At 43.1% G+C, this 19455-nt stretch overlaps 1 protein-coding gene across 8 annotated transcripts in view; it reads left to right on the top strand.

Moving 5' to 3' along the window:
• CEP350 (centrosomal protein 350) overlaps nt 1–18515 on the top strand; it is a 72705-nt gene extending 54190 nt beyond the window's left edge. For all 8 annotated transcript variants that reach the window (XM_048313468.1, XM_048313470.1, XM_048313474.1 and 5 more), the window contains 8 exons: nt 1198–1358; nt 1952–2091; nt 2929–3011; nt 3636–5692; nt 5995–6396; nt 6484–6630; nt 7806–7928; nt 14442–18515. In XM_048313468.1, the coding sequence (XP_048169425.1) occupies nt 1198–1358; nt 1952–2091; nt 2929–3011; nt 3636–5692; nt 5995–6396; nt 6484–6630; nt 7806–7928; nt 14442–14606 (3278 nt within the window). In that variant the 3' untranslated portion in view covers nt 14607–18515. The remainder of the gene's footprint in view (nt 1–1197; nt 1359–1951; nt 2092–2928; nt 3012–3635; nt 5693–5994; nt 6397–6483; nt 6631–7805; nt 7929–14441) is intronic.
• Nucleotides 18516–19455: the final 940 nt, after the last annotated feature.

Below are 19455 nucleotides of genomic sequence, written 5' to 3'. Positions count from 1 at the left end.
GTAGTTTGATTGCATTTACTGGCTGTTGTTAAGGATGGAATCCTTCATTATGGTGGTTTGTTATGTTCAGAAATGAGATGGATTAGGGAAACGTCCAGCTCTTCCTGCTAGCTGACCAAAGGATATCGGTAACTGGCTTTCTAAGCTATTAAGTAAAGCAACTGGCATTTATGAGCATCCAGAAAACATTACAGGTGGTACTGAGCATTAGAAAAACAAACCAGCCAAAATCCTCCTCTAAGGAGCTACAAGAGGAAAGGGCACATCAGCTCAGGGAGAAGCTCCAGTAAGGCTCTGTCAGGTAAATACTTTGAAGAGTTTTTGATAGTTGATTGTGTAGCACCAATCTGGGATAAGGATCTTGTTTTGCACTGTGTTGGTATACATTTAAAACAAGAAACAAGTGGACATAGGTGGGTGGGAGAAAACAGCTAATGAGAGACTGAGGTGGTCTCTCTCTAGAGTCTGAGAGACTAAGAGGAAATAAGGAAAGTAGAAGTAGGTAGAAGAAAGTAGGAAATAGAAATACAGTAGAAATAAGAAAATCAGCAGAGTTATTGGTAGAATAGGGTTATTATGCAGGGACTAGATCTGAGTATCTGGGGACAGTGACAATCTCTGTGTTGTTCAGATTGACTTCCCGTCCAGCTGTGGGCCAGTCAGCTCTGTGTTTCATAGATGTATTTAGTCTAGGTGACAGAAAATCTGTATGGGCTAGAAACTTCTACTTGGTGACATTCTCATCACTGACGTGTACTCTGTAACTTGGAACTCAATATTCTAATTGTAAGCCTGTGTTTCAGATATATTTTTGGTGTGCAGCTTTGAGTTGCATTTTTAAATACGTCAGAAAATTAATTTCTGCAATACCCAACATGACGAGCAGCTAATGATGAAGAGCATAAATATGTGTGGTTGGTGTGAATAAGCTTGGTAACGAGTTACTGTGTGTATCAGAGCCAATCTCCTGTAAATTAAGTAAGATGCAACACCTTTTTATATCTTACACACATAGTAGTGTTTAGAATCTGAAATCCCACTTTAAGAGTCTTACTGTGTTAAATAACATGTTGACATTAAGTTCTTTGACATTTTTCTTGGACTGTATTTTGTAATTACTGAATGACTGTTCATTGCTTTGCTTAGAATTGTTTTGTGAGGGGCAAGTTTGTAAAGACTAAAACTAAACTTTTTCAGAAACCACCTCTGATCAAAGTGACATCGAAGGACGCATCAGGGCCCTGAAGGATGAGCTACGGAAAAGGAAATCTGTGGTTTACCAGCTGAAAAAGGAGCAGAAAAAGAGACAGAAGGAGAGACTGAAGGCCCAGGAAGCCAGTTTGATCAAACAGCTGGAGGTTAGGAACAGTATAAAGAAGGGCAAACTAACAGATTGTTGGCCTTGGATAAATCTTTATAGTATGGATGTTTTTGGCGGAATATTGTATCAACAGCTGTGAAAGACACATTGTTGTGACAGAAGTGTGACTATTATAGAGAATCACAGAATGGTTTGGGTTGGAAAGGACCTTGAAAATCCTCTCATTCCAACCCCCTTTCCATGAGCAGGGACACCTTCCATTAGACCAGGTTGCTCAAAGCCCCATCCAACCTGGCTGTTCAACCATTTCCAATCATGAGCCAGAGCCTTGAGGCAAAAATGCCATTCCCTTTTAAAATGTCTATCTGTAATGGGTTACTGGCAGTGTTCCAGGGGTTATGTATGTTTATGCACATTAGTATCCTAGCTGGGATTAAAGATTAGTGCTCACGTAATTTGTTTTTGGAAGTATTGAAATTTCTAGGATTTGCAGCTGTAGACCTTGGGAAAGTTAAATAGATTGGTTTGCAGAGAAACCAAGTGTATTCTTTATTCACTTAAGAGGTTTTGATCGTTGAATTGTAGTTGTGGTTTGGTGTATTAACAGCTGGCATTGTTTTCCATATGCAGTCGTATGATGAGTTTATCAAGAAGACTGAAGCAGAGTTGAGCCGAGATCTGGAGGCATCACCAACAGCCAAACCTCAGATTAAAACTCCATCCTCAGCTGCTGCTGAAAAACCTAAGATCAAGGCACCACCACTCCATAGGTAACTGGGATTTCTCCTTCTTCTTTTTGAGATTATTCTAGAACTGTAGTGATAGCTGTTTTAGCCAAAACCATGGATGCAAGGAAAGCTGGTAGCTGCTCTGCCTTAAAGCACTAGACAGTGGCAGTATCCTATTGACCTCTTTGCTGCTCTCACCAGACCCAAAACAGATAAGGTTTACTGTGTCTGTAATCATATGCTCCTCACTTTTGTCCTGCCCAGCCTTTCAGGCTCTGTTTTCAAGGTTTTTTAATGATTTTTTTAAATAATTTTCTGTTGTGCAAGAATTCTGCCAAATGCTTTGGATGGATTATCAGCCTTGAAGGCTTTTTTTTTTCTATTTTGGTCACTCATTATGTCCACTGCACTGTCTGAGGCAAACCACTCATCTTTGCAACTTAAATCTGGTTTCGATCTTAGATTTTAAAGGGTAGAGAATTAAACTGATTTTTGCACTTCCCACTGTATTTTTAAGTGTTTATTTTTCTCCAGTAGATGGTGCAATTTTAGTGCATTCAAATTTAAAAAGCCACGGAAACAACCCAACTTTTTTTTCCTCTTTGTTTTTCCTTTTCTTGAAATAGATAAAGTTTGATTAGTCTTTTAAAAAAATCACTTTCCAGGACTCTCCAGACTCTCCTCTCTGTCCCCATTCTTATTTTCTAAGGTCACAGTATGTTGACAAAGCAAACTACTTACATTATAATTACAATGCCACATTGGTGTGGTGTTATAATTATACATGCTTGTATTTCCATTTTTATCTATTAAAAACAACCCAAACAAACAACACCCTGGTGTAACTGTAATTCATGCAATTTGATTTTTCCAATTCAGGCCTGAGACAGCTAAAAACTGGAAATCACTCACTGAATCAGAGAGATCCAGAGCATCTTTGGAATCCATTTCAGAACATGCAGGTATGTAACTGGACAAATCCATACTGCAGATTAAGATCTTGAAGACTCACTGTTTTAAAATTCTTTAACCTTTTCCATCTTGATTCACTAAGAGGTTTTAAGAGAGGATGCAGACTTCATAAAACCATAGTGATGGAGCTGTATTTTTTGCAGTTTTATATAGCAGGAGTCAGCTTTTGCAGAATACCCTGTGTATTCAGTATTTAGTTTACTATTTCTGAGGTTTACATGAAACCGTAATTAAGTGACAACCTTTTTACTTTCTTTTGTTTCTTGTTCCTTTACCACTGAGTTCAGATACTTTTCACTGTTTTGCTGTTGGTGATTATCTCTTCATTATCTGCCATTCAAATCTTTGTTGTTACTGTGGCTTGCAAACAAGTAACTGAGTCCTTACCTTGGGATACTGGTTAAAGGAACAGAAGCAGAAAGAAAGCCTGGAGCCTGAATGGAAGTTGCTCATGTCCATGGGACAGCCAGAAGTATGTGTTTCCAAGGCACCAGTTTGTTTCTTCGTTTAACATAGAAACCTTGATATTAATTTAGCTGCCTGTGATTGCAGTTTGCAATAAAACAATGTGGGTTATACCATCTGCTGAAATTCACTTTTTATTTTCCTTCAAGATGCTGTGTCATCAAGAACTGAGAGATCTGTGTCTGTGCACACCAAGAAGGTGCCTGTGACAGCTGTTCATGCAGGAGAACCTTCTGGAACAGCTTCCTTGGGTTTAGTGTTACCAAAGAGTTCCAGAGCAGAATCTGGTGGTTCCTCAGACAGTGTCCCCTCTCCAGCTCTTCTCAAAGACATGAAAGACATTAGCAGGATATCCCTTGAGTCAGTGAACAAAGTGGTAAATGCATCCAGTGTTGGTCCTACCATTAGTCATAAATCTGAGATTACAGAAGACCTGGAATACATAAAGTCAGAGGAATATGAGAGTGGAGGTTCTTATGTTAAGCCTTTGGAGAGTTCTGACATCTTGCTGACATTAGATAAAGGACAGGAGAGTCCACTGGCTCTCTTCTCTGAAAACAAACACTCTCAAAAGGAACTGTTTGATGTGGCTGTGGAAAGTCTTCAGGATACAGAAGAAATCTTAGAACAGAGACGGTCAGATAAAGATGCCATAGGTGGCCCAAGCGTAGAGGAGGCTTCTCACAAACTCAGCAAGTCTGCAGAGGAAAAAGGTGATCTGCTTTCAGAACAGCTCTTTAGTCAAAAAGAGCCATCGTACCTTGAGGACTTTGAAGGATCCTCTTCGAGAAAACAAGCTTCAGCTGAAGAAATGCTGCCTGAGGAGCGCTACAAAGATGACTTTGAAGGATCCCTGCTCTCAGCTAATGGGGAGTCCCTGAGGGAGCAGTCCCAGCACAGCCAGGCCAGCCGAAGCAGATCCACCAGCCTGGGCAGCGATGGTGAAATCAGTGAGTGCCTCAGTGACAGGTCTCTCTCGGGCAGCATGCACTCAGAGAGGCTGCTGGAACTCAAGTCCCCAACAGAACTTATGAAAAATACTGAACGCAGAGGTGCGGAGCGAGAACAGGCTCCTACTTGCTCACCACTGTGGGCCTCAGCTTCAATCCCAGAAGAAACAGATAGTTTGTCCAATTTCAACATTGGAGATAGAGTACTTGTGAGTAAAGTCCAGCCTGGAACACTGCGGTTCAAAGGGCTGACTAAATTTGCCAAAGGGTTTTGGGCTGGTGTGGAATTGGATAAACCTGAAGGGAATAATAATGGAACTTATGATGATATTAAATATTTTGATTGCAGAGAAAAGCATGGTATTTTTGCTCCTCCTCAAAAAATCTCTCACATTACAGAAATTATTGATAGCCATTTAGACACAAATAAGGATGATGAAGACTCATTCTTTGATGATAGACTGGAGAAACAACACAAAGCTGAGCAGAAAGATAGAGAAAGCTCCAAACCGGGCAAAGAAGCTGAAAGCCAGAGCAGAAACGCAACAGAGAATTATTCCCAGGATAAAGCTCCTATGGACACAGCTGTCTCAGAAGCCTCAGCTGAGGAAAGGGTTGATGAGGAGTTGTCATCTAAAGCAAACAGCATAAAGGAAATTTCTGTAGCTACTGGTTCACTTGCCCAAGAACAGTCAGTGGTGGATTACCTGAAGGATGCTGTAAAAGAGGAGGCCAGCCACACTCCTCTCAGTTCTAGTGTTGTGGATGAGATTTCTACTGTTCAGTTGGATGACATGTCAGATTTCCTTTCTGAAAAACTGGAGAGGCAGAAGACACTGGGAGAAGAATGTGCTGAAAGGTTAGATGATCTCTCTCCTGGTGTTGTGGAGAAGCCTGCAACTCCACTGCTGGATTTGCTGACAAAAGAAAAGAACCAGTTAGAAGCACAGCTCAGCCTGCCTCTTAGAGAGCAAGAAAAGTCAAAAGACCAACTGGAAAAGGTCAGTTTGCTGACAGACAGTCTACTTAGAGATTTTGTGAAAGACACAGTCAATCAGCTACAGCAAATAAAGAAGATCAAGAATGAGAAAATCCAGCTCAGCAACCAGGAGCTCTGTGATGCGAAGGAGGAAGCCAGTACCCCACCCCAGCAGGCTGAAAAACAGATTCCAGACGGACTGAATAACTTCTTCCTAAGTTCTGATTTGGAAGATGACAGAGAAGAGCTTTCCTCTCCAGACATGTGTCCCAGACCAGTGAGTAGCAGACATGTTGCACTGATTTTAAGAGATTGTAACTTGCTTGTGCCTTTGACTGGGGATGATTGAATCTGAGGAATGTGTTGTGGCACCAGTTTTTCTCCCAAGTTCTGTTGGATGATGTGGAGATTACCTGTATGTTCTGTATGTGTCTCATGTGTTCTTACGTATCCCACTGCATGGCTTGTTTTGGTAGCTGTTTATTGCCAGCTACCTCAGTAAAGCATTTAAAAATGTAAGCTGAGTAGGCCACGGTGTGACATCACTTTCACATTTACTCTGTGGCTCTTAATGCACAGGAGAGTCCAGTGTTTGGTGCCAGTGGCCAGGAAGAGCTTGCCAAGAGACTGGCAGAGCTGGAGCTCAACCGGGAGTTCCTGAGTGTGCTGGGAGATGATCAAGACTGGTTTGATGAGGACTATGGCCTGAGCTCCCGTAAGCTGCAGCAGAAGCAGGCTGAGGAGCCGGCAGTGCTGCCCCAGGCAGAGCCGCAGAAAGTGCCGCCAAAGCCGAGCGAGGAGCCCCTGGCAGTGCCTCACACTGCGGTGGAGGTGGAAGGAATGGTGCACGCAGCAGCCGAGGAACTCTGGAAACTGAAAGAGCTGGGTCACGATCTTCAAAGCTGCAGCCTTAAAACAGATCTTAGTGGCACCCTCCAAGAGCAGGACACAGACACCATAAACAAGCAGGTTTATAGAAAGGTACAGTCTTCAGACATTTTGGTCTTGCCCTTTGAAAGTTTATCATGGACACAAGAAGCCGTAACTTTTACTTCTTCCTTTTTTCAGGTGGTATTTGACTTAACAAGAGAGATATTTGGGGAAATCTTTGCTGAGGATCCTAATCTGAATCAGCCCATCTGGATGAAACCATGTAGGATCGCATCTGCTTATTTTCGCCGAGTCAAAGATCCAAACGATCTGGATGAAATCAAGGTAGGAAGAAATCGTGGTTGTACAGGGAAAGTGAGATGAAAAACACTGAACTGGCATTTACCTGAGTGTTAGAAGATCATAAGAGGTGTATCCAGCAAGAGATGAGTTGAGTAGAGAAAGGAGATAACAAACCTGAAAGGAAATATGTCAAAATGGTCCCTTTTTACTGAACAGATTGGCCTCCCTGTCCTTAGGGCTGCTACTGGTTGTTTTTAAACCTCAGTCCTCTGTGCAGAACTGCCAGGATGACCTTGATCTTATAAAATTGCTATGCTGACAGGCTGCTGCTTTAGCAGCTTTCTGTGGAACTCTGTGTGGCTAAACTGGAATGGATCCAATGGTAGGGTTGGGCCAAATGGGATGAGCTAGATTCTTCACTCAGACACACACACCTGTGCCAGCCTGAGGACAGCAGAAATTGCCCAGAGGAACCCAAAATTTGACTAGTGAGGGCATTGTTGTGTTTGACAAGCCAGAGGAGGCCTCCATGTTACTGGTGGTAGCACTCAAGGAAGGACAAAACCCCAGAGCCTGGGGGACAAAGTAGAGCCTGACTGGACCTGGGTTAAACCTGCAGGGCTGGACATTGGGAAAAAAAATCTGTCTCCCTTAAAGCCTTCCACAAAGAGCCTTCCATATGGCTCATCAGGACACAAACAAAGACTTCCACCTGCACTGTTTCTTCTGAAATTGAGGGGGGTTGACTAAATTTTGGTTAATCTGCTGAAGATACAGCGCGTTAACTGTCCAGAAAAGCAAAGAAATAAAGAAATAATACCTAAATCACTCTGTTAGTTGAGAAGACTTCTGAAAGGGTGTGGCTGGGGACAGCAGGGGCACAGGACAAGGACACCAAATTCCCACCCTGCTTTTCTTTAATATTTTCCCATAAAATGAATTGTTAGAATCCTCTGTTTGTGTACTGCTGAAAGTTTCTGTTCTCAAGGTTGCTACGGCAGTGGGGTTCTTGTTTTTTCCCCCCCTTCTGGGTTTAATAATTGTCCTGCCTTGTGTAAAGCTGCTTGAGAGACTTTCAGTGTACTTCTGCTGCATACACTGTATGTCTCCGAGCTAAACTGTGAATTCTATAGTGGGACATTTTAGGGGAGCTGCTTTGTGCAAACCTGTAATTTCTTAGCTCAAATGTGATAAATCTCACCTTTACTGTTCTGTAGAACTTCATTGCAGCTGAAGTACTGAAGTTGTTTAGCCTGAGGAAAGAGCCTAATCACAAAACAGACTGGCAGAAGATGATGAAATTTGGGCGGAAGAAACGAGACCGAGTGGATCACATACTGGTAAGTGGATGAAAATAAGCAATCGTGTGAGATCCTGTCCACCAGACTGAAGTATGGCATGTGGGTGTATTTTCAGTATTCAGTCACGCTTTTTAAAGAGTACAAAGTGTGCATGAGGTGTTATAGAAGGTTTAATTTGAGAGAGCGCTCTATTGACAAGAACAGAAGTCCAGTGCCAGTGAGGGAAGGTGACTTGAGTTAATTCTGCCTACTAGTTTAACTGGAGTATGAATTTGCTCACTCCCAAAAAGTTGAAAGCATAAATTTTTAGAAGGAAATGCTCCAATATTTGACGGTGAGTAAACTTTTTCTTTGAGAAGGGAATATGTTTTTCCTCTTACTTTAATTTAAAATGTTTTTATTTTGAAGTAATATTATTTGTTTTGAGATGGTGATACGGAGAGTGTAGTTAAACTAGTGAATGCAGCTGCCACTGGGGCAGAGACAGTTCAGTGTTAAAACTGCCTAAGATGGAGCATGCTGTGTATAGGTTTTGAAAGTTATTTTGTTGGCTTGTATTGCCAGGATGATTAATATCTTTATTGGCTATAATGATAGTGAAGGTTCTGCTTGGGAATATGAGTCATCATTAACACTGTGCTTCACTTGATAACACCTGGAATTGATTCCACACAACAAGCACATAGAAGTAATTTGGAGTCATGGGTCATGTGGTCTTCTAATTGCCCGTCACTGGAGGGTTTCCAACACAGGGGTTTAATTGTATGTAAATAGAATATCTATTTATAGGTTCCAATACATCCTGATACACTTGATTCTGGGATATAGAGGTTGTTAAAGCATGCACAAAAAAGTTCTATGTTTAGATCCCTAAGGGAACCAATATTACAGCTATTATGCATGTGTACCAACTTCCTTTTTTTTTTGCAGCATAGCTAGAAAGAAAGATTCCTGACTGGAAAAATTTATTCTAGTTGAAGGCATCCAAAGTGCTTCAGGTGAAGTTTGAAGTTCAGACAGCCCAGTCTGTGATTTACATGCAGACCCAGACATCAAAGATTAATGGAGCTCTGACAAGTTTGTCTTAATAAATAATGTGTTTAATTTTATTTTGTTCTCACAAGAATATGGTAATAAAACTTCAGCTGAGGACTGTGAACTCTGCGAAGGTTGCAGCATGCCATGCTTTAGGAATAAGGCACTCTCAGGGGCATTGCTTACCAACTTAAACTGCAATGTGAGGCACTATCATCACATGTGGGGAACTTCTAACTGGACACCTAAGGGGATGATGTTCAGTTTCTCTTGCCTTATTTAATTAAAATCTCTATGAAACATGAAGTACCTGGACAGCTTTCTCTGTCTCCTAGTCAGACCCAGCTTAGGGTCATGAGTTCTGTGGTAACAGATCCAAGGCCAGAAGTGGATATACAGGCGCAAGACCTGCTGCCTATCCCCAGCAGCTCATGGGGTAGCCCTAAACTGCAAGGCCAGTTGTAGGATTCTCCACATTTTGTTGAAAGTGTATTGAAGTACTACAAGAGAGCAATTTTCTGAAAGGGAAAATGATAACTGGTTTTGTAGGTTTAGGTGCTGTAGAATCCTCTTTGAAAATCACAATTCAAAATACTTAGTTCCAGCTTTTGTGAAGATGTAGCCAGTGTACACCACTGCAATGAGTAGGGGATGTCATGTGAATACGTACATGAGCTGATTGATTCTCCACATTCTTTTGATGCTTGTAAAGACAATGACTGGGAAAAGTAAACATGATCTTTTTAAAGCAGAGATGAACATTCTTAGGCTTCTGTTATTTGCATTTAAACTTAGAGAACAGTGTCTTCCCAGTTTCTTTATTTCTGTTTTAAGTCAAATTAACCTTCAAATGAAAACATCCCTTCACAGTTTTCTGTTGAGACAGCTATGTATTTTAGTGATTTTGAGAGGACTGAACACGCCTGACTGTCCAATACTGTCTGACCCAGGAGCTGGGCATGACTTTTTTTTTCTTATGTAGGCACAGAAACAAATGCCAGTCTATTTTACTGAACTTACTCTCTCCCTGATTATGCCTGGATGTGTCATTCTGGGTTTATCATATTAAACCCAATTCCCACTGGGAGGGGCATCCCTGTGGGGAAGGGGCACAGCAGGAGAAGCAGCCTGTGCTGCACCGGTGATCTCTGTGACACTGGGACCTGTGGGTTGGCTGTCACACCTGCTGGGAACTAAGGGGAGAACAGGATGGATTAATCCTTTGCCTCCTTGCTTTGCCTTGAGCTTTGCTGCTTCCTCCAATTGCTGCATCTTTAGTTGCATTTTCACTTTGATCTGTGCTTTCCCAGCATTGACACCAGTGTGGTGAGTCATGTTTTAGTGCCAGTGACAAAAGAACATCTTCCTTTTCTCCTTTTTGCAGCACCCATTTTGTCTTTGATCAGGCATCTCTGTCCTCAGAAAGCATTTGTGTTGGGGTTCTTCCGGGATCTCTCTGATCTGCTGGATATTTGCTCCAGTTACTAACATTTACAGCAAATCTTGGCTTTCAGTAAACAAGTACAGGAGATTCACATTTATGAAAAGCTGCTTTGTTTAAAATCAAGTTAAATGAATGTCTAGGTGTTTGCTTTCTTCCCCTCTTGTCCCTTCGTGTTGTTCCTTTATCACATGTGTGCTGTCTGTGCTTTTTGGAGACTGTCAAATGTGTGTTTCCATACATCAGGGCTGCCAGCATCTTCCAAAACCTTAAAGTACAGCAAGAACCCTCATATCTCCTTGTTTAAGTTCAAGTGCTGACAATAGGTTGTTTCCACTCCTTTTTTTTTTCCACTTGAGTCTTCATCCAAAACTCCCTGTGCTGATCTGTTTGCATGGGGTTAGAACAAACTCTGCCATTGTTTTCCCTCCTAGTCCCCCTTCCCTTTTATCTGGAGCTTGAGAAAGCAGAGCTCACATGATACTGCCAAACCTATGTGTTTGGATTTCACACCTGAGGAGCCTGCCAGCAGAGTGCTGAAAAGTGCTTGATCTTCTGACCTGTTGACTTAACAGCCAGAATGTTTCTCTCCATGCAGAAACTCTGCAACAAAGCAGGGCTGTTCCCACCAAGCTGGCTTAATTGAAAAGCTCAAGGTGCCACTGCTGCAGCGCCCCAGATCCAAGCCCAAGGGGAGTGCACAGTAAGAAGAGACTCAGAGTGTGCTTGCATGCTAAGTTGTGTCTTAAGGTTTCCAGGCCCTCTGAGAGCAAAGGGCTGTGAGAATGCACCTGCCCACCTTCCTCCTGCTGGCGTTCTTCCTAGACACTACTTTATATCTGGATGCTTATTCTTTTCAGACTCCCAAATAGTCTACTGACTGCTTAAATGTAGTTTATTTTAGAGATATTAATGGTTTTCAACAGGAATCTCCAGAAATCAAAACATGCTAACTCACTCTCTAAAGTTCCTTCTGATTATATTCCTTTATGTGGTGCTTTTTTAGATACTTGGACATTTACTAGATGGCCAGCCAGATCATGTGACCATGTTACCTCCTGATTTTTCTTTTGTGTGCATGCCCCCCTTCTTTACAAGTTTTTTTTTAATAAAAAGTGTGCATACAAAAAAAAAAGGCACACAGAAAAGAATACCACACAGCCTTCTGCAGTGCATCACTATTTATCTTCTCCTGTAGGATGAGATTCAGTTTCATTAAAACTGTCGTTTTCCTGACTTTACCCAAATGCAGTTTCTTTCTGGTATAGAGATCTTGCTTCCTGGTATCAAATATGTGAAGTTTTACTTTTGTCATGAGAAAGTTTGGAGTTCTGTAGACAAGGCAAAGCCCATTTCCATGCAAGCCATGAGAGTTGTCAAATGTTAAAGAAACTGTCTCAATTGCTTAGGGGCAGTTCATGGTAGCACAACAAATGGATCGAACCTTTCCCAGACAAAGGAGTCGCAACTGCCTTGGCTCAGATGGTGCAGCCAGGGCTGCAAAGCAGCACGGCCGTTTCCACACGTGTTCTGAATACACTATGAACAAGACTTGCCTGCAGCTGCAAATTGCACATTCTCACAGTTCTCAAGAAGCATGCTTGAGGAAGTCCTCCTAATGCCAAAGGAAATTGTGCACTCTGCCTCTGAGAGAGGGGGGAATGATACAGGCAAGAGAAAATTAATCATTGATACTGCTTTTCTTTCTGGTGCTGTTAAATATCCAGTCTTTCTCTGCCTGGATCAAGTACCTTCTCTCTTGTTTACTTCTTTATCCCATGTATCTTTTCCCTCCTAGAGCACAGTAAAGAAATTGTCTTATCACACAGTAGCAGGGAGACAGAATAAACAGCACCTTAGTGTGGATCTGGACGTTTGGGTTTGTTCAAGGCCAGTGAGATCAGAGCTCTTAACCTGCTTGATTATTTTACTCACTCGCTTCCCCCGACCCCCGGTGTTACCTTCACTAAGTCTTGACTTCACTTTCCAGCAGTGGAGTTGCTGCTGGCCTGGGAGGGTGGGGCAGAAAATCCCATCAGTCATTGGTCAAGGTCCCTGGGCATCCCCTGGCATTTGTCTCCACCCACCCCCTTCATCTTCAGCATCTTCCACCATTTCCAGGATCTTTACTGCAGCAGCCATCTTCACCTTCCCCCTTTGGGCCCCCCCCCCCCCCCGTTTTTTTTCCCAAACCACTTCTGCTTTTAGGGAATCCTTTTTCAGCATCACTTCTTCTTTTCATGGCCCCTGTCTCTTTATTTTCCTTATCTAAATAGTCTATGAAGCAGACATACAAGACATGATCAGTCTGCAAATTGCTGCTTCTATCTTACGCCTCTTTATTGATGGGAGGATTTGGGACATGCTGCTGTTTACTTTATCAGAATTTACAACCAGCACATACAGGTTGCAGGCAGCACATTTCTGTGTGAGAGTTCAGGAGTCTCTTTCAGACATTCACCCGCACACAAACCCACACGCAATTATCTACCACTTGTTAGGCTTACATTTAAATTATTTTTCACCTACAACACTCCTTCAAAGTTTGATTGCAAAGAGTGCTGCTTCTTCCTTATTAGTAACAAGCCTAATGAAGCCATTAATGCCTCATCCTTGACAGCAGTGTGGGAAAGAGGCGCTGCCTGTGGTAGCACACATTTGTAAGCAGGCAGCGTGACTCTTCCAAAGCTGTTTGCAGGATGAGATCCCTGCCCCTCTCCCCAAGCTCTCTTAAGAGAGGGAGAAAGGAGCTGTCAGCCTGAAGCCCCGTGTCTAACTGGGGCTTTATGAATGGCTGCAAACCCTGCAGCAGTGCTGGTTCCCTGGGGTTCCCATAGCAGCCTCTTCTTGGGCTTCACACTGTGCTGGGGTTATTGAATCATCATTGTGCCACAGCAGCTGTCAGCTTCAAAACAGACCAGTTTCTGGGAGGTTTAGCTTCAGGCAAAAGGAAGAGAGTATGTTGGGGCTATAGTTCATGTCCTGTCCCAGAAAACAACGCTATTACACACTGATCCTGGGTTAGTGGATTTTTCAGTATGTTTAACCTTAGTTTGGCAGTGTGTAGGTGTCTGCCCCACTTGTACAGTGTAAATGTATTTCGAATTCAGAGTGTAAGATTTATGGGCAAAGAGGGTTTCTGCTGAAGCTGAGCAGAGACAGAGCTTTCAACAGGTTTTCTTTGTCATTGTAAATATGAGTGATGTTTGCACTCATTCGTTCTTTTCTAAAAAATGTGAGCTGTGTTAAGGTTTGTCTGTAATACTGAAATGGTCAGTAAGACAAATTGTTAATAAGTTTAACGGAAGACGTCCAGTGTGGAGATACTCTCAATAAGACTTGATTTACTGAATGAAATTACACATTTCAGTCTGATACTAAACCACCTATTTGTCAGTGAGCAATAAAGAGGATTTTCTTTGTCAACAGTTTAGTAATAGAAGGAAATAAGTACTCTTCGAATATACTGGTACAAAATTCCATTTGTAGTAATGCTGTCAAATCCAGCGGAGTGTGAAGTATTCTGTGCAAATGAGTTGTAATGCTGTCTTACAAAACATGCAAGCATTTTGTTTTCCTATGCAGAAGAATTGGAAGTTAGTTGTTTCCTTGAAGTTTTCTTATTATATTATAAACTGAACTGCAGTGAAATCTTTTCTTTTTCTCCCTCCCCTGTTCAAGCCCTTTGCATTATTTCTTACCAGTTTAAGCCTCATGGAATCAGCTTCTTGCAAATACATAATTAGGGACTAATTAATTAATAGAGATTCTGCTGTTGGCCAAGAATATCCCATTAGCTGAGTCCTTTCAAGTGAAAAACTTGTGCAGGAATATGAAAGCCTTTAAAATGGATGCTACAGTGAAAAGTAGAAAACATTCATTCATACAGTGAAATAGTCTGGTTCAAACAGATCCGTGTTTGTTTTGCTATTCCAAGCGTTTCCTGTAATCTCTTACAAAGACAGATATGTTGTTGGCAGATACACTCTGCTTTGGACTCTTTCTGGAACTTTGCAGGCAATATTATTTTAAAGCAACAGAATTGTAATGTTTGTATTGCCTTTCTACCCTCCAAGGTGCAGGAACTCCACGAGGAAGAAGCGCAATGGGTGAACTACGACGAGGATGAACTGTGTGTAAAGATGCAGTTGGCAGACGGGATCTTCGAGGCCTTAATCAGAGACACCGTTGATGTACTGAACCAGATAAACGAGAAACAGCGGAGGCTGCTGCTTGTCTGACAGGGCTGAAGTGGGCTCAGAGGTGCCAACCACGGAGTCACGGGCCTCTCTGACTCCTGAGCTGCTCTCCTCCCTGCACGTGCTGCGGCTGGACTTCCACGCACGGGGTTCCCAGGCGGTTCAGATGGGATGAAAAGAACCTGAACTGGCTGCCGAGACCTCGCACCGGATTTATTGTTTGGAACAAGCTGATCCCTCGCTTGGGGCTGCTTTGAGGAGTGCTCAAGACTGTTCATGTGCCAATGCAGTTATGTCGCATAACTGTCGGCGCCTGCCTGGGGCCCCGGCCTGGGGCTCTGACACATTTGGCTTGTTCCTTGAACGGGTTGGGTTAAGTTGGGATATTGGCTGTTTTGCTGGAATGGTGGTCAGCCATCAGTACTCAGCTTGTCTTTTAGAAATGTGAGTAATTTGGAGAAGCAACAGTTTGGTCAGGTTTTGGTCATAAACAGAGACTTACCATACTGAACAGTGTTACAATGGTAACACCTCTTCTCCTGCAGCCCTAACAATGTGCATCAGTTCCTTCTGCTTCAGAGCCCATTTAATTCACTTCTCTGTGAAGCTGGTTTTCATCTTTCTTCTGTGATGTGGTACCAAGCATGGTGCCGGCCCAGTCCAGGGAAATTAGATGATGTTGCTTCCTGCCTACAAGTAAAGAATTCTTGCTGCTTTGCTCCGAGGTGGAGCAAGATAAAGCCCACCTACTGTCAAGTGTGAAAGATGAGCCCATGGACAACTTTCCTCCTACCGTGTAGCACTTCTCTTCCCGGAGCAGCAGCTGCTCCCAGATAATGGATACTCAGGATTTTCTCAGGCACGAGACATGCAGGAGTGGAAAATATTTCCTCACAAAAATTTGGCCTTTAATTCCTCAGCTTTCTCCCTTACTGTCACCTAATGAATTGGAGAAGCTGTTACTTGAACAGTTTAGAGAACAGAGTGTATTCACCAAAGAAAGCGGTGTCTGGTGCTTGACTGTCTGCATGTTTTGTGCTTGTGGATTTTTTATTTATTTTCAGATAATTTATTAAATGGATTGCAGGAGAGTGTCCTGTGCAGTTGGCTGCACTGTCCTGTGTTTTGAGACAGACAAACTTGAGAGAGTATCTGGTTTGGAAACTTCCAGAGCCCCATATTCTTTGCACAAAACCTCCAGCTTCGTGAGGCAGATACGAGGGCGGTGAAGGTAGGAAGAACCAAACCTCAGTGACCAAGGGTGGGATGCAAAGACAGGACTAGGAGTGGAGTTTGAAAACCGAAGCACCTGGTTCAGAGACGATGGAGAGTTCAGGGGGCTGAGCTGAAAAATTGCATGAAAATTCCCAGCTCTTTCTGTTCCCTTCCTTTCCCAGAACTTCTACACCATGTTATGTGGTTGATTTGGTGCTGGATTCATCTGCAGTGTCATTCTGCTGAGTGCTGATTCCTGACCTGTTCCTCCTGCTCTTGTGTTTTTCTTGGAGGAGCATGGACAGTCTGGGGTCAAACGTTTATGCCTTAATAGTGGATGTCCCTGTTTGCAAACCTGGGACAAGACCCAGAGGAAAGTCAGATTCTCCAGGCACTGGAGTGTAGACAGACACTTTGAAGCCCTCAGAGGTGCCCCCCAAAGATGCTGCAGCCCACAACAGGCACGGTGGGGAGATCTCAGCTGTTTCATTGATCTGCTTGGTTCTTGGGCTTCCTGCTGTGCATACCTCTGCTACTGCTCCAGTTTGGTTTCTCTTTTCCACCTTTTTTTTTTGGTTGGGTTGTTCATTGTTTGGGATTTTTTGAAAGCTATCATTGGAATATTTGCATTTTGCACACAGCTGGTAATTCTTCAGGGACAGTACTGGGAAATGTTGGATTTGCCAGAGGTCCGTGCAGATTCTCAGATGTTGTGTTGCCAGCACCTCACTTGCGAGTTAGTGGTGAGCCATATCCGTGGGAGCTCTATGAGTGGAAGAACAAGGAGGAGGTAATGGTGGACAGGGACACCTCCAGTGGGCATATGCATGTCTGTCCCGCAGTAGTGGCCCTTCTGGCTGGCTGGAAGTCAAATGGTCTTGGTGGAGCATTGATCAGCTTTTTTTCTCAAGTGATTCATTTGTTCATGTAAAATGTCATGATGCTGAACCAGGAAACCCTTGGATGCTTAAGAGAGAAGCAAACTAAAGCTGCTAGATTTAACCAGCATGGTGTCACTGATTGGGTCACCACCTCAGATTCCCTTTCCTGGGTGTATCTCTCTCAGTAGCAAGGATTGCTATTTTTATAGGTAGCAATTACGGAAAGAAGACAGAAACCTGCAGAGTAGGTTTGTACCTGGAGCATCAGGTTAGGTTCTGTTCTGTAGATACTGTGGCCAGTGTTGAGAAGGTTGTCCTGCATCCCCGTGGCTTTTTGGTGTTCTGAGGGGCTCATGGGGTGTTTCTGGTCTGTCCAGCAGCAGGGAGGAGGTTGTGCGGTCGGGCCTGACAAGGTATCGGGGTGCTTTGGAGATCGTGTGCCTGTCGTCTTCTGGCTGTAGCACCCTCCACAGAAGCACTAACTATTTTTAACAGCTGTTTGGATAGAAGGAAGCTGTGTCTAAGTAATGGCTTTGTTCCTTTGCAGACATCACTGATTTTTTTTGGTAGCAATCCTTGCTAGGAGCAACCCTAAAATGACTTGAACGTACGTGAATTACCTTCTCAATACCTCACATGTGGTGAGTTGCTTTGAGTTGAGTGTATATTCAAAACCTCGAGTGGGTTGAGTACTTGTGGACTGATGATTACTGCGGTGAAGCAAGGTTCAGACTAGGTTGGGCTGGTAGTGAGGAGATATGGGGAAGCCTGGGGTCCCACAAACAGGCTGAATTCTCTGCTTTTCCCCCAACCTTCCCTTTGTAAGAACAAGATGATATTTCTGCGTCCTGCATCTCGGTGTAACCACATAAGAAGATTCAAGGCTGGGACATTTTGCTGAGACCCGTGAGCTGTTTGGGGCAGCGCTGTCATCACTGGGGACATACTGTTCCATCTTTTCCATCTTTGGAAGGATCTCAGAGGCAAGTGGGAAAGCCCAGGCATGTGGGAACACGGAGTGCGAGTACCTCTCTAGCAGCAGGACGCTCTGTGAGCCGAGCCCTGGAATATCAGTATGTCTGCCTTTCAGAAAAGGCTTGTTGCTCACAGGGTGGAATGAGGGATTGAAAAATCCCATCTTGTTCCCTTTCCTTTCTTGAAAAAGTGGCCTTAGCTTTTTGCAATACTTGAATAAGTGTGTACCTGCAGAAGACCTTCAGTAGCACAGTGACAGAGACCTTTTAAATGACTATTCTGCAAGGAACTGTGTGCAGTTCCCACTTTCGTATCTCTTTGCTACCTTAAGAATATTAGGAAAACAAAGTACTTTTCAGCAGACAAACAGTTGAATCTTACAAGGTATTTAGTGCATCTGAAGTGTTTACAAACCAACTAAAATGGAGAAAAGCAAACTATTGAACTTATTTGTAATTTAAGCGTTAAATGCAAAATTATATACAGATGGAAAAGGAATACTGTAATTAACCTGCATTTACTAGGTTTTTTTCCTTGATTTTGCGGAGCCTTTTGATACACATTTGCAAAGCCACCTTTTGGGGGGGTCGGTCTCCCAGTGTACTGTGTTGTGGAGATGCTGAAAAGAAACCCGTTTACTGTGTGTCTGTAAATAACCTGGTAACGTGGGGTTTGGGCCAGTTTCAGCTCATGTTCACATCCACAGCAGCTTTGCACAGTAGACAGACCCAAGGATGTGGAGGAGTTAGGGAGGTTTTTTTGTAATTAAGAACTGTAAAATAACCAGGGTGGTCCCTGTGTACACCAGTGTAAATATCTTTGGTAACTGAAATGTACTTTAAGAGAACAAAATCTGTAAATAAACTGATTTATAAATTAATCTTGTTTCCTGGTTTTTATAAAATGGAGCTTTATAATTACCCAAGCAGTTGCTAATTCTGAAGGTGTCCTGGAGATTTGTCCCTTGTACGTTCCTCTTTCTGTCTGATGCTGTACTTGGGATGCCAATCACAGTCTACAAAATCCCATTAGAGTTGCCTTAATTATAACCATAACCTTATTAGAATGTCCTTATTGTTAAAGCTGACTGTTGATAAAACCAGAAAATAGCATTGAGCAATCATTGCAGGAGTTCACTGGGGGGGGAAACTACTCCTTGCACACATTTATTTAAAACATGTTTTAAAAACTCATGGTTTAAAACATTTCTATGTTAAACAACAGTTTTGGAATTAAATTCTTCAGAGCCTCAGTCTTGTTTTATATCCCTCAATTAGGCTCCTAAATTGGTACAGCTCTGTAGAGCTTCTGTTAGCAGCACCAATCCCTTCCTCACCAAGGGGCAAACATTGCTCCCTGGAAGCTTTATGTATTGGTGGAACTTTTCTGAATCTTTGCTGTTTCCTTTCCAGCACAAAAAAGCCCGAATCACTTCAGCACATGAAAGGCCCTGTAAGAGGACGGCCGAGCCCCCGCAGTGCCAAGCCACAGGAGTGGGCACGTGGCGATGGAGTGGCAGCGTGAAGGTGTGAGCCGGGGAGCACAGGTGTTCATTGAGCCTCCTCCGTGCCTGTGGCCACTCCTGCTCCAGCACCTCTGCTGTGTTTTGGTGCCTTTTATTAATGTACAGCCCAGCAGAAAAGGCTTTGCTTTCCATTTATTGCAGACCCTGGACAAAACCCAGCACTGGTCTTTCCAGCTTGGAGGACACTGTGACAGTCAACTCCTCACCTGCCTGGGAAGCGTGTTTGCATTAAGTGGGTGGAGCCCTGTGTGAACTAAACCATTGCAGTTATTTGTTCTTTGCTTTTCCTTGGCAG

Source organism: Corvus hawaiiensis, chromosome 9 (genome assembly GCF_020740725.1).
Source record: "Corvus hawaiiensis isolate bCorHaw1 chromosome 9, bCorHaw1.pri.cur, whole genome shotgun sequence".
Taxonomy (NCBI): Eukaryota; Metazoa; Chordata; class Aves; order Passeriformes; family Corvidae; genus Corvus; species Corvus hawaiiensis.
Note: the sequence above shows the minus strand (reverse complement) of the source record. Positions and strands in the feature narration are given on the sequence as shown.